This window comes from Dunckerocampus dactyliophorus, chromosome 13 (assembly GCF_027744805.1).
Source record: "Dunckerocampus dactyliophorus isolate RoL2022-P2 chromosome 13, RoL_Ddac_1.1, whole genome shotgun sequence".
Classification (NCBI taxonomy): domain Eukaryota; kingdom Metazoa; phylum Chordata; class Actinopteri; order Syngnathiformes; family Syngnathidae; genus Dunckerocampus; species Dunckerocampus dactyliophorus.
In genome coordinates this window covers 3,011,752-3,039,058 of record NC_072831.1, presented here as the reverse complement: position 1 = coordinate 3,039,058, position 27,307 = coordinate 3,011,752, and the positions used below count along the sequence as shown (strand labels likewise).

The 27,307-nt window shown below is 42.7% G+C and overlaps 1 protein-coding gene across 1 annotated transcript; it reads left to right on the top strand.

The window, feature by feature from the left end:
• The first annotated feature begins 602 nt into the window (after nucleotides 1-602).
• eno4 (enolase 4) lies at nucleotides 603-27,307 on the top strand. The gene is made up of 13 exons (XM_054796959.1): nucleotides 603-764; nucleotides 1,719-1,847; nucleotides 3,029-3,213; nucleotides 4,452-4,579; nucleotides 11,850-12,019; nucleotides 12,122-12,250; nucleotides 14,668-14,736; nucleotides 18,102-18,266; nucleotides 18,359-18,484; nucleotides 24,597-24,771; nucleotides 25,006-25,067; nucleotides 26,794-26,911; nucleotides 27,172-27,307. Exons 1-13 carry the CDS (start codon nucleotides 603-605, stop codon nucleotides 27,228-27,230), a joined length of 1,677 nt encoding a protein of 558 aa, XP_054652934.1. The 3' UTR covers nucleotides 27,231-27,307.

Here is a 27,307-nt window from a genome sequence, read left to right as displayed (position 1 = left end):
CAGACTCTGTGTGACTGTGTGGGGACACATGCCTCCGTCTGCAGTCTAAACAGAAAGGCGTGGCTTGCCATAATGTGTACGGCATAATCACGCTAAAAAAGTGGAACGTAACTCGTGAAATAAATTAGTTGCCGCCGTTAACGTATGGTTCAAAATATGGAACATATTTTGTAGATGGCTTATTCACCAATAAATAATAAATGGATAAAAATTCACGAAAATACTGAGAATCGAATCAGCAGCGTATACGACCCTTGGTATTGATATTTGGATGGATCCATGCACCCGTAGTTTATGGATGTGTATTTATGAATGATTCTGAGGTGTATTTATGGAAATTTATCGGTTTATTCCTGCCGGCTGTGACTGTGTCGAACTGTGATGTCGAGCTGGTGATTGAGATTCTATGACTGAATAAGGTTGGAAATTCTTAGTTTCCCTAAAGTGAGTTTGCGTCGGCAGCTCGCACTTCGTGGGAAAGGGAAAGGGCAGCGCGAGATGATTGTCCAATCGCCCAGTGTCAGGCTGTTTCGTGAACGCGCCGCTCCCATGGCAACGAGCAACAGCAAAAGTGTTAGAGGGGGTCACGTGACAGCAGGACAATGTCTTATCTGGTCAACTGTCTGTCCGAAGAGGACCAGGAATTCCATCACATTAAAAACACTGCTGCTGACTTCTACCGGGCCAACAGAGTACCCGAGGAGCTGGAGGCCGCCCTGGGGGAAGCTTTCTTCCAGAACCCGGAAGACGTCTACGGTTACCTGGTCCACAAAAATTCACTGCCTTAGCATGCCTTACCAAATTAGCTAATTAGCTGAGCTACTCCACAACTTTTAATCATCATGTTTTACCCTTAGTGAAGGCTAATTTACATTCACTTTTTAATGACTGTGTAAATTAATCACGCATGTGTTATTAATGTGAGCTATTTTTTCCGAGACCCTTGTTTTGTTTAGTGCAGCGCTTTTAATGTGAAGACCGGAAGTATGGTGGGGGCGTTGACGTGCTGGGATGTGTGAAGGTGAGAAGAGGAAGCTACTTACCATTAAATAATGATGCCCCCGAGCTTCATGGCTGCCGTCCTTTCTTCGTATTTAGCTTGGACAACGTCAGCGGACATTTTAATAAGACCCTCGGTTACATTGGTGGGAAACCCAACACACTTCCGGACTTCACAATAAAAACGCTGCACTGACCAAAACAAAATACGGTAGTTTACATTAACACTAACCAGTTACATATGATATTTAGTTCATTGACTTAATTTACAAATTCAATTTAAGCATAAACATGCGTAAAAACATTCAGAAACAAAACATTATTACCACACTATTAGGACATGACAAAGCACAAGAAACAGTACTTAGAATGTTGTCGTCAACATGCTCTGCAACATTTAAAATCCAATTTTCTGCGAGTCTGCCTCACAGCCAGGAGGCTTTGGGTTTGAATCTGATGAAAGGAATGAATGGGTGAATTGTCCGCATGAAGATATCTATTTATCTCATGTAAAATATCCATAGACTTAACATTCTATGCGTCCATGGATGTAAACTCCACACAGACACGTTCCAATGGAGATTCAAACCTGGATCTCCATCCTGTGACGGCGACGTACTAAGCGCTTCTATGCAGCATTCTGTGCAAGTCACACATCCTAGGTTTTCATATTAAAATGACTCTTTAAATAATGGCGTTTTCAACCACTGACCCTTTAGGCAAACCATTTCACAAAGTTGTCCTCAGCGCCACTAATCAGCAGACTGAATGGAAAGGACGTGTATGACTCCAAAGGACAACTATGTGTTGAGGCTGAGATCGTCTGCGTCGTCAGCAATAAAGAAACGGTAAAGCTTCAAAGTTTCCGATCTATGGTGTATGCAGGGTTCCCCGCAGGTCTGCAGTTTTATGTGTGGCGGTTGCTTCCGGGGATGGGGGAGATGACGCCATTATCTAATTTGCATAATCTGACATGAGGCAAAACTGAAGTGTTTTCTCAGGATACAAAACAATAGAGAAACGCTGGCATAAACCAAGGCTGCTACTTTGATAGTCAGTGCCCTTGTCTCACAGTGCTGCTCTGTGCTGACATGACTGAGCTGGAGAAGACATTTCCAATGTTTGGATATGATGGTGACAAAAAATAATAACGGGAGTGTCTTAAATTTTGTGCTTCAATAACTGCTTCATTTCTCACTTTTGTGATCCTCACGAAAATCGGTTGTTTTTCAGTATACAGTAATCCCTCGCTACTTCAAATTTTGCGGCTTCACGCTATCACAAAATATATTAATGAGTGAATCATGCTGCTTGTGGTTGAATACGGCCTGTTATTAGTAAAAAAAAATATGCATATTTAAGCAAAATGTATTTATTTTTGCCTAAATGTAAGGATTTTCAAGCAAAAATTGTCTAAATAAAGAGGTTGTGATGATTTATAGTATTGTACACTGGCCGCTTGGTGTTGCCGTAATGTTGGCTGAGACACACAAGCACCAGATTTGATGGGTGGAACAACAGGCTTTTATTCCAAGCTAAAACTCAACTCATTAGAACACATTTACAGCAACATACATAAGCATGAGTCTTATTTATGTCTTAATGTCTTCTTTTCTCTTATGTCTACAATATTGTGTAATAGGAGTGTAAAGATGACTATGCGGGTGTTATGTCATGTCTAGAGGCCTCTAATAATGTTTAAAAAGTGTATTTAGAGGGTGGTTAACAGGTTTTCTAAGTCCTTTGTGTCTTATTTTCTCTTATTATGTCTACTATATTGGGTAATATGAGTATAAAAGTGACTATAGGAGTGTTATTTCATGTCTAGAGGGGTATAATAATGTGAAAAAACAAATCTAGAAGGTGGTAGACAGGTTTTCTATGCTGCAACTAGCAAAATATTCCATTAATAAATAAGGAATGCTACTTTCCGGAAAGTCACTTATCACGGTTGTGTTTTGAACCAATCAACTGCCATTAACGAGGGATTACCGACACATAAAATATTTTGTTGTTTGTTTGTGTGTAGAGGATATGCTCTGCTGCGATCGCCAGCCAAATTGGACAGAAGGAGACTGGTGTGGACTGGCAGGCAAACACTGAGGAGAGGGAGCACCATGTAATGACTGCTGTCCAGTGGATCACTGAACCTCTGAGCAAAATGCTAGAAAAACAGAACCCCTGTGATCAATCAGAAGTTGACCAGAAACTCAGGTAGTGATCACTTTCATATCTGGATCTTTGGCTGCATTTACATTGAAACTAGTGGCAAATTCTGATTTAGTGCCTGCATCTCTTGTATTTTTCATTTCCTTACCACCTGTAACATGCATGCACACACAACTACATTTCTTCATTTATCACCGTTGGTGCTTCTTTCTCGCCAAGCTTCATGCTCTTCTAGTCCAACGGCATTAACAGAGTGAGCCCTTTTGTCAGTCATATGGTTGGTCTGCTTGTCTCGGTGGGTGGAGGCGGGGTCGCTAGCATACACCCATTGTACAGAAGAGTATGACGTAATAGAAATGAATTTACTGGATTGCAATCTGTGGCCATAAAGTCATTCATTGTGCTTTTCTTAAAAATAATGTTAAAATGTCATCTTGTCTCATTCTCGTAGACCCAATTCAGTGCATTGTCTCATCTCGTGAAGTGAGTGTCTTTTGACACCCCTACTACGCCTTGATCAAGCCTTTTCTAACATGCCACGCTACAAAATATGTCATAAAAGTATGTATGATTCCTGCTAATATCGGATTGGATTTATATCAGTATCGGTCGATACTCAGAGCTGCAATTTTGGTATCATATCAGAATTGTAAAGGCTGTATCGGGGCACCCCTACCCTGAGATCAGCTCTTTGGTCTTGCCCATGGTGGTGGAGAGGTGTGAATGGAAGGTGGCACGTGTATTTTATGCACAACAGGAGTTGAGATTAGGAGCGCTTTCTAAAAGGGACAGGACTCATTTGGGTGTTTCATGGACACAAAACCGCTCTTGAATCAAATATTATTTCACACAATAAAATACAGATTCATTTCTAATATTTATGGTTTTATTTCAGTTTCTTTACAATGTCTCTCTGTTAAACTAAAGCTACCATAGCAATGATGGACAGTTCATATCTTTGTCAGGAGGTAAAGTTCCAAAATGAGCAGGTGTTTCACGTATATGACTAAATAGGTGCTTAAGGCAGGGCTTCGCAAACTGGGGTCCACAAGGTTGTGTGGCGTATGGTTCAAAAGTGCAAACCTATGAACATTGAAATCATTCCTTGTCTTTGGAAACGGACCTGTTCTCTCCTTTAAGGGGTCTGTCGTCCCAGAAGGTTTCAGAATGCCTGGTTTAAGCTCGTGCTTTTTAATTTCCAGGACCTTTTGGTGGCTTTCACTTTGCACAGTATAATATAATACTCAAGTCTTATATTGTTTGTTCATGTGTGGAAATTGCAGTGAGTTCTTCATAGCCCGAGACCTGGAGGAGAAAGAAATCAGAAACAAAGAGGAGGAGATTGTTTCTGTCCCCGAGCAAGAGGTGGAGATTCCAGCTTCTCCACCGGAAAAAAAGAAAGATAAGAAGAGTAAAGTACACCTGAGTATTCTTGCCATTGTTAGGTGCATTTGTCGATAAAGTTTTTGGACAGTCATCACTCCTTTATTGTGGTTAATTGGTTCCGTGATAAGTGAATTTCGCCAAGTAGGATTCGTTATTCACAAATGGAATGTTTTCATAAGTAGAGCATAGAAAACCTGTTTACCACATTCTAAATGTTTTTTTAAACATGATTATAGCCCTCTAGACATGAAATAACACCATATAGTCAACTTTACACTCCTACTACCAAATATACTGTAGTAGACATAATAAGAGAAAATAAGACATAAGTAAGACTAGTGCTCGCGTGTGTAGCTGTAAATATGTTCCAGTGTAAGGGTAGCTGAGTGTGGGGCAGACAGGAAGTGATGTTGGGGGTGAGGGTTGAGTTTTTGCTTGCCGTGGGCTGCAACAGTAGCCATGTTTTTATGAGGTATTTTTGTTAGGGATTATTGTGGCTGTTGTGAGATGACTCAAAGCTGCAATAAAAGCCTGTTGTTCCGCCCATCTAGTCTGGTGCTTGTGTGTCTCAGGCAACATTACAGTAACACTACTGACACCTAGTGACCAGTGTGCAATACAGTCATCCCTCGCTACATCGCCGTTCGAATATTGCTTGTATCGCAGTGTTTCAAAAACTTGTTAATTAATAAATGATTGCTGTTTTGTGGTTGAATACGGCCGATTACTAGTTTAAAAATATGCATATTTAAGCAAATTAACAAAAGTATTTTCAAGCATAAACATTTAATTAACAAACTAAGTGAACTAAAATACAAATATAAGGCAGAAGAAACATTCTATTTGTGAATGTAGTATTCTAAATTGATCACTAGGTGTCAACAGAATGTGACAGATGAGTGCCACAACAGGCAGCTACTGCAGGTTTAAATGATCTCACACAATAAGTACAGCAGTTAAAGTGTGGAATGAAGAAACTGATCAAGTACTTCAGGACTGCTTTGGCTGCACAAACTGGGATGTGTTTAAAACTGCAGCGGGGAGGGAAGATTGTACTGTTGATTTGGATGAATATGCTTCTGCTGTTACTGGCTACATTAGCACATGCATAGAGACTGTTACCACCACCAAGTATTACAGAAAATACCCTTACCAAAAACAGTGGATGAACTGTGATGTAAGGGCTAAGCTACGTGCTCGTTCGACTGCATTTGTCATGGGCACCGCTGATGACTACAAAAAGGCCAGATATGACCTGAGGAGGTCCATACAAGAGGCCAAGAGACAGTACAGACAGAAGCTGGAGGGCTACTATTCCACCTCAGACCCTCGGCGCATGTGGGCGGGGCTCCAGCACATCACAGACTATAGACAGCGGAGTAGCGTAGCCACGTCCAACCAAACCACACTTCCAGATGAGCTGAACGAGTTCTATGCCCGCTTTGACACCCAAACTCCTGATGAGCAGAGAGGGTGGCTGAACCTGGGGAGCACACAGGACTCACCTCTCATGGTGACATCAGCTGATGTGCGCTGGGTTCTGAACAAAACAAACCCACGAAAAGCAGCAGGCCCAGACAACATCCCAGGACGTGCACTTCGGGTTTGCTCATCAGAGCTAGCTGATGTGCTTGCTGAGATATTTAACCTGTCACTTGCACAAGCATCTGTACCGACCTGCTTTAAGTCCACCACCATAGTGCCCGTACCCAAGAAGAGCAACGTGACCTACTTGAATGACTATCGCCCTATAGCACTCACTCCTATTGTTATGAAGTGCTTTGAAAGAATAGTCATGACCCACATCAGAAAGAGCATCCCGGCAACTGTGGACCCTCTACAGTTTGCATACCGCCAGAACCGGTCCACGGATGATGCAGTCAACACTGCCATCCACACTGCTCTTTCTCACCTACAGGGCCAGGACACATATGTCACAATGCTATTTATAGACTATAGCTCTGCTTTTAATACAGTCAGCCCCCACAAACTCACAAATAAGCTCCTCACACTTGGCCTGTCACCCTCCCTCTGTAACTGGGTGTTTAACTTTCTAACAGGCAGACCCCAGTCAGTCAGAGTCCACAATCGCACATCCAGCTCAAGAATTGTGAGCACTGGGACCCCACAGGGGTGTGTGCTGAGTCCGCTCCTCTACACGCTCTTCACCTACGATTGCGTGGCCTCCCACAACAACACCAGCATCATTAAATTTGCGGATGACACTACAGTCATCGGACTGATCACTGGTGGTGTTGAAACATCATACAGGAGAGAGGTGGCGGACCTCATAGCTTGGTGTCGTGATAACAATCTCCTTCTCAATACAGATAAGACTAAAGAGATGATCATCGACCCAAGAACAAGGGAAAAGGAGCCGCATAGACCCCTGTTTATTGATGAGACTGAGGTGGAGAGGGTGAAAACCTTCAAGTTCCTTGGCACACACATCAGCGAGGACCTCACCTGGTCTCACAACACCCAACAAATTCTGAAGAAGTCCCAAAGGAGACTGTACTTCCTGAGAAGACTGAGGAAATTTGGCATGTCCACCACAATCCTGAGTTGCTTCTACAGATGCACTATGGAAAGTGTCCTTACCGCCTCCATCACTGTTTGGTACGGTAACTGTACAACACGTGATAGGAAGGCACTCCAGCGGGTGATCAAGACCTCACAGAACATTGTTGGGGCAGCCCTCCCCTCACTGCAAGACATTTATAAAACTAGAGTCCTACGAAGAACACACAACCTCATCAAGGACAGCACACATCCACAACACTCATTATTCACACTCCTACCGTCAGGCAGACGCTACAGGAGTTTGAAGTCCAGGACCACAAGGCTGGCAAACAGCTTTTACCCACAGGCCATCAGGCTTCTCAACGAAGCACTCACACACGCCGCACGCAACACACGCACACACTCATAGCACTTTATTTATTTATTTATTTGCATTAATGTCTCTTCTGTTGTTGCTTAATTTATTGTTATTAATGTTTCTTCTTTTATTGGTATTAATGTTTCTTCTGTTCTTATTCATTTTCTTGTGTCTTTGTCTTATTATATCTACTATATTGGGTAATAGGAGTGTAAAGGTGACTCTAGGGGTGTTATTTCATGTCTAGAGGGCTCTAAGAATGTTAAAAAGCTTATTTAGAAGATCATAAAAAGGTTTTCTATGCCACAACTATGAAAACATTCCATTTATTAATATTGAGTCCTACTTTGTGGAAATTCATTTATCGCGGCCACGTGTGAAACGTTAACTGTGATAAACGAGGGACTACTTCACTACATATCTTCAAGTCTTTAAATGTATCTTCTGCATGTGTTATATATTTTTTTTACTTCATTTAGCCATTTTTATGTTGAAAATGCTTCAGGAAAAAAAGTACAATTTGCTATATTATGCATGTTTGTATTGGATTTCACAAAAGCAGTGTGCAGCTAATGACAGCTGTTTTGTGTTTCCCATTTGATCAGCATTTGATCAATTATTTGCTTGTTTTTTGGTTTCTGGTTTAAGGCCAACAGTGCACAATTCTTTGAAAAGTGGACATGAATTTGTGAGTGCACTAATGCACTCACAAATAATGATATTGAGCACTTTCTGTGCTCAATATCTTCCGATTTAATTTTTTGTTTAAGAAAACAAAAAGATAAAGGCGTGTAACGGAAGAGTTCATAGTCTGTAGCCTGTGCTTTACCATAATATCCATAAGTAAATAAAGGAGCAAAAGTTGACAGAAATATTATTTGCTAATAAACAAGTACATGTAAACTTTTATGATAAACATAAACAAATTGCCATGTAACTTGAACAACGCTGCCCCCCAGCCTTAGTAAAGCTGTGTTCGCCATCCATCACTCCCACGCCGATCGCTACTTCACTTTAAACGCCGTGTTTACACCGATGTCCAGCGGTTGGAGTTCCTTCGTCAAGCCTCCCGGAATGATGCCAAGCTCCGAATTCAGTTGCTGCACTTGTTTTTTCACAGCGGCTGTGAGATGAGCGCGCATGGAGTCACAGATCAACAGGGTCGGTGACGCGTGGAAAAAAAAAAAAACATCCGGTGTCTTTCCGTACACGCCACTCAGCCATTTTCTCCTCGTCCAGCCAATCCTTTTGATTGGTCTTAACGATGACTCTGGCTGGAAACTTTTCTTTAGGCAGCGTCTTCCTCTTAAAAATCACCATAGGTGGCAGTTTCTGTCCATTACCATGGCAACCAAGCACAACAGTAAAAGCCGACTTCTCGTGCCTTGTTGTGTGTATCGCTATCGCTGTGTATCGTGCTGGTCCCCTTCTTCTCTACAGTGTGGTTCACCAGGATGTCGAAAGTGAGCGGCAGGTCGTCCATGCTGGTGATGTGGTTGGGCTGGATGTGTTTGTCAGCAATTTTTTTTTACTGCAGTAGGAGTTGCTGCACCACAGTGGTCCTTGACCGGATGGATAGATGGCGCCGTTTCGTTTAACGTCCGCATGCAGTCTTCAGTCACGTCCGCCTTTCCTCTACTGTATATTAGCAGCGTGTTGGCAGGAAATGCCTCCAGTCAGTCAAGCGGAGCGCTCATCAAAGTCACACAACAACATTAACAGATTTTGGAACTCGGCGCACACATAAGGCGCCCCGTGTCCATTTTGGAGAAAATGTAAGAGTTTTAAGTGCGCCTTATTGTCGTGAAAATACGGTAAGTCCATCGTCTTCCGCTTACAGAAGTGGAATTACTTCTGCGAGTCATTACGGAGTATAAGACAACAAAATATCAGGAGAATGTCGACTGAGGTGAGTCATGTCCATCGAAATATTCCGATTTTATCAAAGCTCACTTCTGCTCACGTGATGGCGACAAGGCGGTGGTGGGTCGGTGACGTCGGTGACATCATCGTTCTCATATCTCGTTTTCAAAAAATGCTGTTTCAAGTCACATAGAATGATGGGGATGAGGCCCTGAAACCATAAAATACTTTGACCTGAAAATGTTAGCATTTGGACAGCCCCTCAGTTGACTTTATAAGCTGATGTTTACATTGTAAATTTTCCGTGGTACAGGAGTGATAGAAGTAGCAGATACTGTCAGTGTGAAAAAAAAACATATATAAATTGCTCCGGAGTACAAGTCGCAGGACCAGCCAAACCATGAAAAAAAGTGTGACTTATTTTCCGGACTGTGTCCGGAAAATATGGTAATTTATGTAATAAATTTTTGTTAAAATGTTTAGCGTCTTTAATGCATGATGGCAGACAGTATAATAGTGTAGTGTCTTTTATTCTGACCTGAACACATCAACAGCAGTGCAATTCCAACACGATATATGTATCTCCTACTCACAAAATACGTCTCTAGTCCGCTCGTCGTGGGAGTGACAGCTCCTCATTGTCACTAGACAACTGTGAGATGCATTCATGGACACTCCGAAAATCACAACACAACATCTTTATTATGCGTGTATGTGTGGCCTAAAAAAACAGAAAGACAAAGAAAAACAATAAGTGGATATTCTTATCACTCACTAGTTCTAACTCTCTAAGTATGCCCAAAAATTCCAGAAAATTACTCAAAACATGAATTAAACTTAAATTATGTGGTGTCTTTGAACGCAACCCTTCATGGCTCCTAATAAGATACTGTAGTTAAAGTGTGATCCTGTTACTATGAAAGAGACCAACGTTAGGCAAATAGATTTTCAGACATGTGTGCTATCTTTTAACCTCATTTGGAGATGTTAATACATAGAAGTACATACAGTATAGTGTCCTGTCATTCATAGCAAAATTTCACAGATAGTGGCCAATGGTGATTAATCATGATTATTCATTTGAAAACTGTGATTAATTTTATTGAAATGTTTAATCATTTGACAGCCCTAATAAATCTAGAAGGTAGAAACAGTGGTGTGAAAAAGTGTTTGCCCCCTCCCTGATTTCTTAATTTTTTTTCATTTTTGCATTTTTTGTCCCCCTTAAATGTTTCAGATCATCAAACTAATTTAAATATTAGTCAATGACAACACAACTGAACACAAAATGCAGTTTTTAAATTAATAATATATAAAATATATAAAATAAAACATAATTTAACTGAGATTAATTGAGATCTATCAGTGTGGAAAAGGTTGTAAAGCCATTTCTAAAGCTTTAGAACTCCAGCGAAACAGTGAGAGCCATTATCCACAAATGGCAAAAAATGGAACCTTCCCAGGAGTGGGACCCAAGAGCGCAGCGACGAGTCATGCAAGAGGTCACAAAAGACCCCACAAAAACATTCCAAGAACTGCAGGCCTCACTTGCCTCTCAGTTGAGGTCAGTGTTCATGACTCCACCATAAGAAAGACACTGGGCAAAAAGGGCCTGCATGGCAGAGTTCCAAGACCAAAACCAGTGCTGAACAAAAAGAACATTAAAGCTTGTCTCAATTTTGCCAGAAAATATCTTGATGATCCCCAAGACCTTTGGGAAAATACTCTGTGGTCTGACGAGACAAAAGTTGAATTTTTGGAAGGTGTGTGTCCCATTACATCTGGCGGAAAAGTAACGCCGCATTTCAGAAAAAGAACGTCATAGCAACAGTAAAATAAGGTGGTGGTAGTGTGATGGTCTGGGGCTGCTTTGCTGCTTCAGGACCTGGAAGACTTGCTGTGATAAATGGAACCATGAATTCTGCTGTCTACCAAAAAATCCTGAAGGTGAATGTCCGGCCATCTGTTGGTGACCTCAAGCTGAAAGCAACTTGGGTTCTGCAGCAGGACAATGATCCAAAACACACCAGCAAGTCCACCTCTGAATGGCTGAAGACTTTGGAGTGGCCTAGTCCAAGTCCTGACCTGAATCCTATTGAGATGCTGTGGCATGACCTTAAAAAGACGCTTCATGCTGGAAAACACCTCCAATGTGGCTGAATGACAACAATTCTGCAAAATTCCTCCACAGCGCTGTAAGAGACTCATTGCAAGTTATACAAACTTGATTGCAGTTGTTGCTGCTAAGGGGGCCCAACCATATTATCACTTTTACACACAGGGTCATGTGGTTTGGGATTTTTTTTCTCCCTTAATATTAAAACGTTTCATTTAAAAACTGCATGTTGTGTTCAGTTGTGTTGTCATTGACTAATATTTTAATGTGTTTGATGATGTGAAACATTTAAGTGTGACAAACATGCAAAAAAAAAAAGAAATCAGGAAGGGGACAAACACTTCTTCACATCACTGTAATACCTAGTAGTAAAGTAATAAAGTTCAGACGTTCAGTGCCCTGACTACCAGCAGTGTGTGTTTGTGCTATTCACAGAAAAAAAAGCCAACGTTTCAGAGAAACCATTTTGTCCAGCTGAGCCACCCGAACCTGTGCTACCTGGATGCTTGGCCATTGGCTCAGTGTCCCTGGCTGTGGCCAAAGCTGGGGCCCAAGTAAACGCCATCCCACTGTACAAGTACATCAGAATCCTAAAGAACCCAGAGGTGACATCACACGTACATGCACCACACATACTTTGTTTACCTAACGTCATGCAGGATGCAAAGTGATTGATGTAAAGATTAAAAGTGTGTGTGTGTGTACAGGATCAGGATAACTTCCACATCCCTGTCTCCCTGGTGACTTTACTGAGCTGTGGGAAGACTTCTCCTGGAAAACTGAAATTGCTGGAGGAGGTCATACTCATCCCGAAGGCAGGACACCGAGTCAAACAAGTACTCAGTCTTCTAACCCAATGCCATGCGTACTATATCTCGCACTGTATGCACCCATGTGTATGTCAGTACACTGCCAGTGATACAGCACATGCACACTATGTACACTTGGTATTCACTACGGCCATTTTCACAGGCTTTTTGGCCATCTGACATAATTCTAAATATAACCATACTTTTGGAACACTTGGATAAGAATAGTTTGCATTACAGTAACCCAGTGCTTTTCACATAGTTGGGCGGGCCCCCTAGGGGGAGGGAGATGGTGAACTGTCAGGAAGGACGTGAGAGCATAGAAAACCTGTTTTTGACTTTCTAAATACCATTTTTACCGTTATTAGAGCCGTTTAGACATGAAATAACACCCCTATAGTCACCTTTACACTCCTATTATTCTTTGTTTACAACACATTGCTCAACTGGAACGCGAAGGCTACGGGATCACTGCAGGGACACAAGAGACGGCCATCGCTAGCATAGCAAGCTACCAAGCTAACTAGTTTTCCTCTCCAATTTACTTATTCTAAACTTAAGAAGAGGGGAGAAGAGGAAGAAGAACAAAGTAAGAAGCCAAAACCTTACCACTTCCACACGGAATGGGAGGAGAACTATGTTGTGTCAGACATGCCATACATGCCATGGATCCACTGTCCCGGTAACCTCATCTAACGTCATGTGATATTGTCACACTTAGTGACCAGAATACCACACATAACTTGTTTTTCCAGAACCTTTGACTAATAATAGGCCACAGTCAACCACGAGACAGCCATCGTTTATGAAGGAATGAATTTTCAAAAAGCTGCGACAGAGTGAGGGAGCATTGTTCGAACCGATGTAGCGAGGGATAACTGTATAAGTCATTTAGCAGACACATTCAGATGTTGTGATGATGTGTAGTATTCTACACTGGTCACTAGGTGTCAGTAATGTTACATTAATGACACAATTGCAGGAACAGGCAGTACGTGCTGTGCAGAGCAGCTGTAAAAAAAACAACAACAAGAAGGAACTCTCCCTGCTTGAGTCATGAGTCATGTTTGAGTTTATATTATGTCTTATTTTCTTTTATTGTGTCGACTGTATTGCATAGTACGAGTATAAAGGTGATTATAGGGGTGTTGTTACATGCCTGGAGGACTCGAATCAAGTTAAAAAAGCGTCTTTAGAAGGTTGTAAACAGGTTTTAACGTCCTGCTATGATTGTGTCAAAGTGTCCATGTTCCTGATGTTCCTGATGCTGCGTCATCAGTAAGTAAATGTGCTAACAGTGTCAAAGTGCTCTGGAGGTGGAAAAGCGCTATACAAGTGAAATCCTGCTTTGCGTAAATGTACTTATCACCACTTACAGGCAATAAACAAGGGATTACTGTTAAGTAAATAATAACAGAGATTTGGCAAAGTTTAGCTGTTATCATAGAGCGTGTAGCCAGCGTACTCCAAATTGTCGGTGGCTTGACTGAGACTACTTTTGTGTATGTGCACGTGCATGCACATGAATACCAGACGTGGGGAGTGAAAGCCATGAACTGCAATCATTTTATTTGGGTTGGTATCTGCTAGCTGGTTTGGTGTTCTTAGCCAAAGAGGGACAGCACCTTTTTTTTGTGCAAGTGTGAAGCTTCTGGGATGACACTCAGCACCTGCACATCTTTGGCCATTGTTCTCAATTGAAAAAGGGGAGATTGCACGCCTTGGGGTGGGAGTGAGGTCTTGCCCCAGGTGGAAGAGTCCAAGTATATCGGGTACTTGTTCACGAGCGAAGGAAGGCTGGAGCGAGAGATTGACAGGTGGACCGGTGCAGGTACAGCGACCGCATTGCTGCAGACGCTGTACTGTCATGGATCGTTGTGGTGAACAGAGCTGAGTCTGAAGGCAAAGCTCTCCATTTACCAGTCGAGCTATGTTCCCACCCTCACCTCTGGTCATGAGCTTTAGGTCTCGACTGAAAAAACAAGATTGCGGCAACAAGCGGCCCGAAATGAGTATCTTCCGTAGGGTGGCTGGACCGGAGCTCGGTCATCTGGAACGAGAGTACAGCCACTGCTCTTGGGCATCTAGTCCGGATGCCTCCTGGACGCCTCCCTGGTGAGGTGTCCCAGGCAGGCCCAGCTGGGAGGAGGTCCTGCCGGAGGGATTAGAGGTCGCCTAAAGTTGGCGCGAGACTGGGAAGTCTGGACTTCCCGACTGAGACTGCTGCCCCCGTGACCCGGACACGGTTAAGTGGAAGAAGATGGACGGAGGAACATCAGTAACGAATGGGCTGCAATGCATTTCTGTGTTTTCAGTCAGATTTGCACATTCTTTTGAACTGGAAGACTGCACCACGTTTTTTCATTGCGATGAGATGTTACCTTTCACTGCAGCTACTGCATTTCCACATTGTCTCATGCTGAACTATGACCTTTCTTTAACAGATCATCACAATGGCCATGCAGTTACAGCAGGAAATGATGAGAATAATGAACACTTCATCCAAAAGCGGGGTGAGAGACGTTGCCTTTGATTGGTAGAATAGGAGCTATCAGAACCATTCAAAGGCCATTTTTATACATTTTATGACAGAATAGAAGGGAAACAAGGGACGCTTGGGATTTAAATCTTTTTGTGGTTACGCAAAATTTCAAGAAGCATTCAGTTTTTCTAACTAATAGCAATAGAACTCAGTCATGAAGGCCTGGAGTTTTGTTAAAATGAGTATTCAACCATTCAAACTGGCCAACACAATTTCAACCGTGGAGAGTGTGAGTGGGACACTCAATCACCATAACCTTGCATTCCCTACTGGCTCCTTCACAACCATTCCATGCTGTTCTGTCACAGGCGTTACCCCCTTACAAAGACATGAGCCCTCTTTATATACAGACAGAATGCACAAAAAAACATTTGATAAAGGTTATACATTATTTTCTATTAGATTGAGGGGAATAAGTATTTGATCCCCTACTAACTAGCAAGCATTTTTACCTCCACAGAGTTTGAGGGTATCACGGGAGAGGATTTTCACTCCGGTCCTGTCCCACTCTCGCAGAAAAAAATCTTGTCTTGTCCCACTACCATCCCATTCCCATGCGAAATGAATAAAGTTGCGTTTTATTTGGCAAACTTGCACCGAGCAAGCGGACAGTCCTTAATCACAACCAGACGCACGATTTTTTTTGCCCGGGCAATTTGTGGCGTTCCCCAAATGGCTGCATCGCTGCATTTTTTTGGTTTGTTTGTGGAGAATGTAGCTGTGGTGACCATGAAGGAGTACGATCACCGCGCACCCAGCGTACAACCTGTAAGTGGAACGTGATGCTGCTACAACGCACGCTAGTTGTAAGACCAACGTCCGTCAAACCTGCAACAAAAGCACTGACCTTGCATTCCATGCGCCCTCCGTATGAAGGTTGCAAGAAGTACGTGCGAGGTGTACGTTGTGCGTACCGGATCTTACGCAACTCGCAATGTTTTTATGACAGAGCTTCTGCGACATCAGGTGCTGTGATATTTATATATATTTTTTAATTTATGAACATAAATGGTCAATAACCATACTTAATATGTGCAATATATTGGGGTTGTTTTCCTTAATGATGCTTCTCAAAAGACTTGGCCAGCATGACGGTCTTTATTCACCAACCGTGACCTCATGCAGCACATGCACGGATGCACCACAGGCGTATACGTCATGTAAACAACAATATGCATTGCAACAGTATTATAGAAATATATGCTGTATTTACATTACTGCATTCACAGATCCAAATGAACTGACAATTCTAATCAAACTGAAAATCTATAAATTTACTAACAATCCCTTAAATCGTACGGAAAACATTAGAACGACACTTTAACCACGTTATTATGAACAATAAGGGGTGTTGTGTTTAAAGACACCGCATCATTTAAGTTGGATTCACCGTTGTAGTGTATTTTTTGGGGTTTCCAAGCACACTGAAATGATGATAAGAAGATCCACTTGGAGTTTTTCTTTGTCTTGTACTGTTTATTTAGACCACACATGCATGCATAGTGAACATGTGGGAGTTTGGCGTGTCTGTGAATGCACCTGGTGAATGAGGAAGTGTGATTCCCCAAAAAATGTCAGGCAAAGCCCCTTTTAAGAAAACACTCCTCATTTCACTCATCTGTCACACAAACACTCTCTTCCATTTCAACCTCACCACCACCATGGGCAAGACCAAGAGACCCCAGGGACAAGATTGTAGACCTGCACTGGGTGGACTGAAGCTGTGCTGCCCCCAAATCCACGGCCCCCCATCACCTATCAACACAAATTCCCACTACTAGTTTTTCTTTAGAAAGACATTCTTTTTTATTGAAACTAATATGTATTAAGTTAGAATTTGCCACAAAAGCCTGCAAAACACAGCATATCAATAAATACAAATAGAATGGAAAATAATTTTTTTGCAGTGCACACGTCCTTCAGGTACAACCCGTCCCAGCCCCCCTTCCCTCCCCCTCAACACACGCTCCCACAACGTTGTTCACAAATGTTTTTTTCCAAGTACAAGAAAGGTGCTGTAAAATATTTCCCAAGCGCCCCTTCCGTTGCATTTGGCTTAAATCCACGTTTACACGATTAAAACTCAGTCAAGAAAAGAAACAGCAGCAGGTAGTCTTTAGCCACCAAGTAACGTTAGCTTATTGGATCATATACGTTCCTTAATGTGGCGTACATGAAGTGATGCTATAGCTCCATAGCTTTATCTCTGACCTGTTTCTCCTCCTCTTCTTTCTAAAGTGTGCACCCCATGACTTTGACTTTCTTTTCCATGTTTTGTTGACACAAATTAACAGCACTTTTATCATCATCTCCCACCGTCACCCAACTAGCAGTCAAGGCTAAACCAGATCATATCCGCTCACAATTCCCTCCTTTTTATTTCACATTTTCATAGTGAAATGGCATGTTTGGGGCTCTTGGTCTCCAATATATAATATAATATTAGCAATTCAATATGTTTTATTTTTATCAATTACAGTTGTAATTTATATTTTTTTACCTTGTAATTAACCAGAGGACTGCGGCAGCGGCAACGGCCCCCTCGCTACTCTTTTGGTTTGATCCACATCACGTGGTGGACGTTTGATCACGTTTGAGCGGCGAGTTGCTATGAGTTGCGAGTTGCTACGAGTTGGGGGCGCAAGTATCTAGCCTGTAGAGGGCGCCCATCTGCCATACATGCGCTGACTTGATGAGGATATGATGAGCGCTGAACATAAGTAAATAGGATTTTAGGTTTATTTCCCCTTGTGGCACCCCCAAGACAATGCCGCCCTGGCAGTTGCCCATGGGGGCCCATAGCTAAAACCGCCACTGACCAGAGATTATGACTGCTTTTCTTTGATTCAACCGTCAATCATACAGATAAGCGTCCACTTTTTGGGACCTAAGTATAGTGTCCGGCCGAGTTTTGCACATCATCCAGGATTTCAGTATCACCCGTACCACTATCACTCCATATTCTTACTACCTGCATTGAAAAACAAGTAACAAAGCCACTGGCCAGAGCCAGCTGAGGCACCACCGCTCTCCAATCCACTGTGTGTTAGCCAGCATCTCAGGCACCGCTTATGCAATCATTCGACCTTCGTCTTCTGTATGTCAAGTCATACCGGCACCAATCATTGGCCTCAGCGTCTGTCACGGGTTGTCTGCAACTGTCTATTTAATCAACATCGCCATATCTTTGTTCAAATGAAGACCAAAAATAAAACATTCTAGACTGTTTGTATATCAGTGAGGTGGTAAACACACAGGACCAGCAGGGTATTCGATACTTATTTGCTCCCACTATATGTAGATGTCATTGACAAATAGAACGTTGTTTGCTCCAAGGCCATTCAAGCCATTCTGAGTGACAGTGGAGTGGTGCCTCTGAACTTTGATCGTCCTGAGCAAGCGCTTGATCTGATCTCTGAAGCCTGCAATAATCTCGAGCTTTCACTGGGAACAGAGATCCACCTGGCAGTCAACTGTGCTGCGCATGACCTGATGGACTACGTAGGTTCCTGAAAGCTGCTGCACAGTGTTTAAACCAGACTGTGGGCGTTCATGTGCAACTGCTGAATGTTTGCCTCTTCTCTCCCTTTCAGGTCAAGGAAAAGTACGAGATTGCAACAGGAGTTTTTAAGTCTCCCGATGATTTAGTGGCCATGTACCAAACCCTCGTTAACAAATACGCAGCAGTGGTGGCTTTAATCGATCCTTTCAGGAGGGAGGTATGTTTAAATGGCTTTTATCTGAGCTAATCTCATGAAATGACTCAAAAATGTCTCATTCCTGTATGACTTTATTGCGAGGCATCAGTAGCTCAGTAAGCAAAGCTGTGGTAGCTGGTGAGTAATAAGAACATGAAAGATTGCTTTTTTATGGTGTTCTATTTATGATTAGACGCTGTTCCCTCTGTGTTTGTGCATGAACAATGAATATACAATATACTGACAAATGTATGGAGACATGCAGAGACACCTAACTAGTTAAGGGCCCCTTCGTTATATTCCAGCCCGTTCGATGCTTCCAACTTTGGGGAAGTCTCGTTTGTGTCCCAACATGGCTGGCCTCGGTGCACAAAGCTAGCTCCACGAGGACATGCTTTGGTGTGGAAAAATGCAAAAGCCCTTACATCAACCCCAGGGTTTGAGTTACATGGGAGCCAGTGGGAGCCAAGCCCCCAGACAATATACTCGTCCATCTGCGGGGGTCTTTTGTGCATGGTCAACAATCAGTAGGGTTTTCAAGCGCTGGCTTCTCCTTATGTCTGCTTGGATTCTTTATTTCTTTATTCAGAATCTTCCATCAACTGACTCCTTCAACAGAAACGCAACCTTCCATCAGTTTAGTCCTGAATCTTGTTTTTTTGAAGATCACTTTTCCTTTTAGCAAATACTTACTTTCCCTTTTTTCAAATCTTTTCTGAAGGTTGATTGGCAAAGTTTTTAAAAAAAAAATAATCTTTCAGCATAATTTGCAAAACACTATAATCTGCTAATTCATGAAACTTCAGTAGTTTTAACTGAAGGAATAATGGATTTGGTGGCTCTCTGTATCGTTTTCTACTGATTATTCTTATTGCTCTTTTTTGCAAAATAAAAATGGACTGAGTATATGTTTTGCAGGCATTTCCCCATACTTCAATGCGATAGGTCAGATATGGAACAATCACGGTGTTGTATAAAATATACCTTGCTTTGTTATCCAGTGAATCCTTTACTTTACGTAGCAATGCTATTATTTGGGATATTTTTGCCTTTGTGTGCTGTATGTGTGATTTCCAGCACAACTTCTCGTCGTTTCCCTCACTCAACTAATTTCAATCCCATCTGTAATAACTGAGGCACCAATGTCATCCCTCTGTTACTTTGTTTTTTCAACATCTAACACCAATTTGTTTACATCAAACCACGTTGTTATTTTTTTAAATTCTTGTTTAACCACATTCAACACTTGCGTTATAGCTTCCCCACAATAAAATCAAGTAGTAGCATCTGCAAACACAATACATTTGGGCAGTTTGGATACACAAACAAAATCATGAATATACAAAATGAACTATTTTGGCCCGAGGACCGACCCCTGAGGTACTCCACACCGAATATGAGATTTGACCTTATATATCTGCACAAGCTGCTTCCCATTTTCTAAATAACTTGAAACCCATAAAAACTGTTTCTTATCTATGTATACATATTTCTTCAGTTAATCCCAGAGGAGCCGTTGATGTGAAGTGCTTGGTTCTAAGTCACACTGACTCTTACTTCAAACATTGCATCTATCTATGCATTTGTCTAGCCTGATTACAAACAATTTCTCTCGTATTTTGGAAAATTGTGGAAGCAAGGATACTGGTCTGTAGTTGGAGAAAGCATGTTTATCTCCATTTCTCCAAAGAGGAATTACTTTGGCTATTTTCATCTTGTCAGGAAATACCCCTGATGAGAAGGATAGATTACAAGTACAGTATACGTGAAAGGTTCAGTAACCAATGCAATGATATTCTTTACCAATATCATGTCCGTATCTATAAAGTCTGGGGATCCTTTACTTGCACAACTTTTTACAATATTCAGTATTGCTTCTTTTGCTACCATACCAAGAAAAATACTGTCCACATGATCCGTTATAGTGTTTTTTTTTTATAGTGTTTTTATTTACATAGCCTTTTATTGTAGACATGTTTGCTGCAAGACGAGGGTCTACATTATAGAGTTATTTGTCATATTTTGTGTGTCATACAATCTGCTATTTGTGCTCGTGTCCCTTTTTTCAGGAGCACTTTAAACATCAGACCACATCAAATAACAACATTTTATTTTTATATTTTTACTGAATAAGACATCCGGAATATAATAATAAAGCATGTGTGATATACAGTACAATATGAACGATGAACAATAAAACATTGACAATTACAGAGTATGTGAACGTCCCTCCACCATGAGTGAGGTGGTTGTCTGGATCGCCGCATGTGAAAAGCTACTGACAATATCAAAAGGTTGTCTCAGTTTGACTGACACTGACTACTTGCAAGCCACGTTTGTAGCTTGTATGTTATACAGTAACTTTAAATGAAATACATTGGTAGAACACACTACACTGGTAAAACACACTACACTGGTAGAACAAAAGGGAAGTGTCCGATAAAAGGGAAGTGTCGCGCCCTGAGTTGGGTATGAACGACTCTGATACTGGCTCGTTAGCATCTATTGTTCTGGCTCGGCCCTGGCTCCACCTCATCTGCAAGACTAAGAGCTGTGGGTTTCGGTCTCAGTAACCTGCTGAACACAGGGTCCAAATTAAACCTCAAACCACCATTCCGATTCAATGATGGGTTCTGTTGTTTGACAAAAATAGCTTCCTTTACTCCTCTTTCAAACCATCTGTTTTCTTTGGCCAAAATCTTTACCTCGCTGTCCTGAAAAGAGTGATTGGTTGCTTTAAGGTGTAGATGTACTGCTGATTGAGGCCTACTAGAATTGTCCCTGCGATGTTGATAAAGCTTTTTTTGGAGCATTTGCTTAGTTTCCCCAATGTCGTGCTCTTTGCATTCCTCATCTTTACAGTGGATGGAATAGACCACATTGCTCTGTTTTTGGTTTGGAGCCTTGTCTTTAGGATGCACTCATTTTTGTCTCAGGGTATTTACTGGTTTGAAATAGGTAGGAATTTTGTGTTGCCATAAGATCCTCTGGAGTTTTTCGGAGACCCCCGCTACATAAGGGACTACCACTCCTCTCCTTTTTGCTTCTGTGGGCTTTTGGGTTTCTTTCCCTACTCTCTTCTTTTGACATTTGTTAAAAGCCCACCGTGGGTACCCACAGGTTGAGAGCGCTCTCTGGACATGTTGTGTCTCCTTTTTCCTTCCCTCAGCACTGGTTGGTATTTGGTCCGCTCTATGTTGGAGGGTCCTAATAACCCCTAGTTTATGTTGTAGTGGATGGTTTGATTCAAAAAGCAGGTATTGGTCAGTGTGTGTGGCCTTTCTAAAGACCTCTGGAAGTAGCTGTCTGTCCTCTCCTATAATTACCTTGCAGTCTAAGAAGGCTAGTTGGTTCTCTTTAGCGTCCTCGCGAGTAAATTTGATATTGGTGTCCACCGCATTGATGTGATCTGTGAAAGACTGAATTTCTTGTTTTTTGATTATGACAAAGGTGTCATCCACGTATCTAAACCAGTGCCTTGGTTTTGTCCCTGAGAAGGATGTGAGAGCCTGTTTCTCCATCTCTTCCATGTACAGATTCGCCACTATGGGTGAGACTGGTGAGCCCATAGCACAACCATGAATTTGTCTGTAAAATTTCCCTCTAAACTGAAAATATGTAGTGTTAAGGCAAATTTCCAATAATTGGCAGATGTGGTCAGCACTAAGTTTTGATCTCCGATGCAGAGTTGAGTCCTCGAGCAGTCTCTTCCTCACCACCGAGACTGCTGCTGAGGTGGGGACAGATGTGAAAAGTGAAGTCACATCATAAGACACCAAAGTTTCCTCTGGCTCCAATCTGAGGTCTTTGATGCTCCCCACAAACCCTTTTGTGTTCTCTATATGATGATCAGTGTTGCCTACCAATGGGGATAAGACTGTTTTTACATATTTCGCTACATTGTACGTGGTAGAGTCAATGCTACAGACAATGGGTCTGAGGGGAAACCCTTCCTTGTGGATTTTTGGAAGGCCATAGATACATGGTGTAGCCTCCCCAGGGTATAACCTATGATACATCTGTCTGTCAATTAGTTCTTCCTTCTCTAACTTTTGGAGACAGTCTATGATTTCTTTCTTATACCTACTGGATGGGTCCCTTTTAAGTTGCTCATATGTGTTGGCATCACTGATTAGACTTGTTATTTTTTCTTCATAGTCCAATGTGTTGAGAACCACTGTGCATCTGCCCTTATCAGCTGGTAAGATGGTGATGCTCTCATCTTTCTGCAGAGCCGCTAATGCTTTCCTCTCACCTACCGTGATATTGGACGGTGGTGGTTTGGCACTACTGAGAAGGGCCGATATTCTCAGACGAAGGTCCCCTGCCTCTGTTCTAGAAAGGTTATTGTTCCTGATGGCCGATTCAGCTGCTGTGATATAGTCTACTGTGGGTATCGTTTTAGGAGTCACTTAGAAGTTGAGACCCTTGGTTAATACTGCCTTCTCTGTCTCCGAGAGGCTTCTGTCTGACAGATTTTTGATCCAATTTTCTGATCCAACAGAGGCAGGGGACCTTCGTCTGAGAATATCGGCCCTTCTCATGCATTTATATGAAGCACCATAGCACCATAGCAAAACCAAAGAAAGGCATAGGGGAAAATTCCAGAAACTTCTATTGGAAAATCGACCACAGCTTGTCGTAAACACTGAGGAGGGGGGGAATCAGACCAATACTAAAGAAAATTGGATCAAAAATCTGTCAGACAGAAGCCTCTCGGAGACAGACCAAAACCCACAGCTCTTAGTCTTGCAAATGAGGTGAAGCCAGGGCCGAGCCAGAACAATAGATGCTAACGAGCCAGTATCAGAGTCGTTCATACCCAACTCAGGGAGCGACACTTCCCTTTTATCGGAGGTGCTGATGGCGGGAGAGGATTAGACCTACTCCGCCCAGTCTTAGTGTAAGGAACCAATAGGAGGAGGGTGTTGGCACACCAATTCCGCCCACTCTTACTGTATTTAAGGCCTAGGCTACCAGCACTTATTAGTTCGCTGACGAAGCTCTTCAGATGAGGAGCGAAACATCCGGCACCTTCTTCACAGAAGTACAGATGACGTTTCAAGAAGCCTTTTCCTCGATACACTGGTAGAACACACTACACTGGTAGAACACACTATACTGGTAGAACACACTACATTGGTAGAACACACTATACTGGTAGAACACACTACATTGGTAGAAGACACTACACTGGTAGAAGACACTGCATTGGTAGAACACTACTTTGGTAGCCAGGCATTTATTTGTTGTTTTGACCTCAGCTTGTGTCATCATCCAGACCCATCTTTTATTTAGTCGGCTCTTAAATGAGTTGGATTCTTGACTTTTGAACAGACAGGACACAGAGAACACAGGTCTATGGAGCGCTGGCTGACCCTCAGTGTAGTTCTACTGGCTCACCACCAGGTGTTTACTTTTCATCTTTTAAACGAGCATGATGAGAGCTGATATGAAAACAGGTCCATTCTGAAATTTGCAGACGACTCTAATTGCGACATAATTGCAAGCCTGCCCCAGGATGGGCAAAATGGTCATGCCCCAATTGGACAGGATTTTCTGAAATAGTGTGAGGACTCTGGACTGAACTTTGAAGCCGAGCCTGAGGCGCTCCGTAGGTCTAATTAACCTCAAACCTGACCTGACATCACAAACCAACAGGATGTTATCAACCCTGCCTCACTCACGGTGCAACAAAAGACAACACAACAAATCTATTTCATACTCATTTATAACCCACAAGGCATGCTGGGAAGCCCATGTGCGTATTTCCCCGACATGACATTACCCAGCATGCCTTGCGGGTTATACGTTAGAATAAAATCATGTTGTTTTGCATGTCCTGTATATTAGTGTGTAAGCGTCTACTTCAATACCTGCATATCGTTGTATGTTCCATGTGTGTAACTTGTGTTATTTTGTTGCACCCTGAGTGAGGAAGGCCTTTGGTTTGATGACCTCCCATTGGAGCATCAAAACAGACATTTTTATGGCCGTATCAATTACTCTCATTTTCTTTTTTTGCCATTTGCCGGTGGTCCCGGAAAGTCTCCCCCGCAAAAGGTGGGCATCTACCAAACTTGAAACACGATATCCCTTTTTGTCAGCTGTGTGTGTTTTTGCCCTCCGCAAGGATCCGGATCAATGGGAGAAGCTCAGCAACGTGATGGGAGACTCGTGCTCGCTGCTCTCTGACATCACATACAAGCCGCAGGCTCCGCCCCTTCCTGGAGTCAGAGGTCGCTTCCTAAAACACATCAACGAAATAACGATCAGCGACTTGATCCACATCGCAGCCGAGGAACAAGGTAGCACACATCCAAGCACGACACAGTGAGGTTGTATTAAGGTTGAAGAATAATTGGGCTGAATTTGAGCTGCATGGATCTCATTCATTCAGTCATTTTTTCTGAATTTCAAGCAAAATGTCTTGAATGCTTCCTCTGCTAGGACAATCAATGTAAATAATAAAGAACCACAAGCATGTGGAATAACGGCAGGCATTTGTCTCATGTGTTGGACGATGTGTTGCTGTCCTGCAGGTTCACTTATATTTGGGACAGTCAGCAATGAGGCCTGCAGTGAAGACTCTATGGCAGACATAGTAAGTACTGTATCTTCTAGAACACAGAATCTTCACCATTATGTTGGTTAGTTCTCTCCATGTCATCACAGATGATGGTTTATGGCTCCATTTATCACTCAAGATTAACCAGGGGTCGGCAACCTTTACTATCAAAGGAGCCAGTTTGCCTCCTCTCACAAAATTGTCTGGAGCCGCAAAACATAACCGCTTATAAACTTAAGTTTGAATCTTTTTAATTTGACCAGTTCCAACAACAGCGTACAACAAATAGAGGTACAGTGTGCATGCATGACGGATGCCAACGAGTGGTTGGTTCAATCTCACTACCTGACGACCTGACGCCTTAAGCAATGTGCAGCACAGTGAAATGATCAAGATGCAGGTATCCAAAGTTGGATATTTTTAACTCTCTTCAAAAATGTGCATTTTCCCCACTCGGGTGTAAAAATAAAAAATTCAAGCATTGCAAAAGGAGCCACAATAACAAGGCTGAAGACCGGAGCCGCGGGTTGCCGACCCCTGGGATAAACCAAGAAAAGGTTGACAGCACAGACATAAAATATTTGATATTGCAATGACATCTAAAAATATGGTTGGAGGTCGCATTCAACCACAAACAGCAACAATTCTTTAACATTACATTTGACATTCATGTCCGTGGTGCGTGTGCAAAGTGTACATTGAGGGTGTTGCTTGTTCTGCACTGAAGCACGCAGCAGCTGTTGTGCTGATTGTGGTGCTTGCACACCACCACTTCAAGCTACATTGTCACGTTTCTCATTGGACTTATATTATTTTGAAAGCTGTGAACGTTAGGTCGCAATCAGCCCTCGTAGATCAGTTCATTCCCGGGCCAGCTGTGAGACATGATCCCTCCAGCGTGTCGGAGGTCTGCCCCGGGGCCTTCTCCTGGTGGGGCACGCCCGGAACACGTCACCAGGGAGGCATCCGGACTAGATGCCCGAGCCACCTCAACCCGAGCCACACTGCTTGCCTGTCGTCATTCAACTCAGGACTTACCATCATATATGAATTTAGATTGACGCTAGAAGCTAGTGCTAACGTAGCCAAACAAACTTCTGCGTTTCATGGCTATGGTGCATTCAAGGACCACCCGACACAGCGCCAAATCTCAGAGCTTGGTGAAAAAACATTTTTAGGTTTGATTAAAGGTGGTACATTATGACATGTTTAGAAACTATGAGTGACCTACAATGCAGCCCAGCCCAGCCCTCACGCTAACAACACATTTGAAAAAAAAGGTTAAAAAAAAGGTAGTAGTGTAGGGAGACAATGAAGATGCTTACGATGCAACGCTGGCATGCAGGCTGTGCTTTTATTGAAATACATTTTAATTCTTAGCATGTTGGATTGGTTTGGACCAGGAGTGTCCAAAGCTCTCGACTTGGTGATTGTTGGCCTGTGGGATGTTGTAGAAATACCACTAAAATACCACAAAATACAGCAAAAAGTCATAATGTGAAGACAACATGTTGATACCAGTAATGAATCACCCAAAGCTTTGGCTTTGAATGTATGTACTTGGTTTTTTGACCATTTTATCAAATAAAAAAAATGTATAAAAAATATCAAAGTGGCCCACAGCACCCTTTGATTTTTCTGTATGCGTCCCGCGGAGGAAAACGTTTGGACACCCCTGCTGTCGTCATCAACGTGATTGTCTGTGTCCCTCTGTCCCCATCAGACAGCGTCTTTGTCAGCCGGTGTATGCGGTTTGTTTCAGGCGGTGGCTCTGGGTGTGGACTACGTGAACCTGGGAGGTCTGCGGAGTGCTGAGCGGATGACTAAATACAACAGGCTGGCGTGTATAGAGGAAGAGCTGGCCCAACAGGGACGCCTGGGTACGTTGCTTTTTGGATGAGGAGGCCACACAAAGGTCTTTCTGTGTGGGACGTGAAAGGAAGCAGTGTGTGAGGAATGACACAAGTGTGTATTTCTCTTACCTTGGATGTGTTAATTGGCTGCCTAACGGCGGGCAAGGAGACGGGACAGGAAATGAGGAACGCTGATGCAACGTGCTGCTCTTTATCAAGTGTTGACCCGACAGGGCAAAGTACACACAAATGCAGTATTTCTCTTTTTTACTTTTTCTCATCCACAGTCTCCAAGCAGGCTCACCCCCCTCCGCTGTTTGCTGAAACAACACAGGAGGAGGAGTGACGCCGCATCTTCATTTCCCTCCCTCCGTGCAGTGGATCCATCCGTCATACCAGTTAGTACAAGACCGACCAATCACC

What these genes read in the sequence shown, in the direction of transcription:
- eno4 (XM_054796959.1), top strand. Translation starts at nt 603, where the DNA reads ATGTCTTATCTGGTCAACTGTCTGTCCGAAGAGGACCAGGAATTCCAT. An exon ending in CAGGACACCGAGTCAAACAA is followed by an intron (nt 12,251 to 14,667) that starts GTACTCAGTCTT and finishes TTTCTTTAACAG; the next exon opens with ATCATCACAATGGCCATGCA. An exon ending in TCGATCCTTTCAGGAGGGAG is followed by an intron (nt 18,485 to 24,596) that starts GTATGTTTAAAT and finishes GCCCTCCGCAAG; the next exon opens with GATCCGGATCAATGGGAGAA.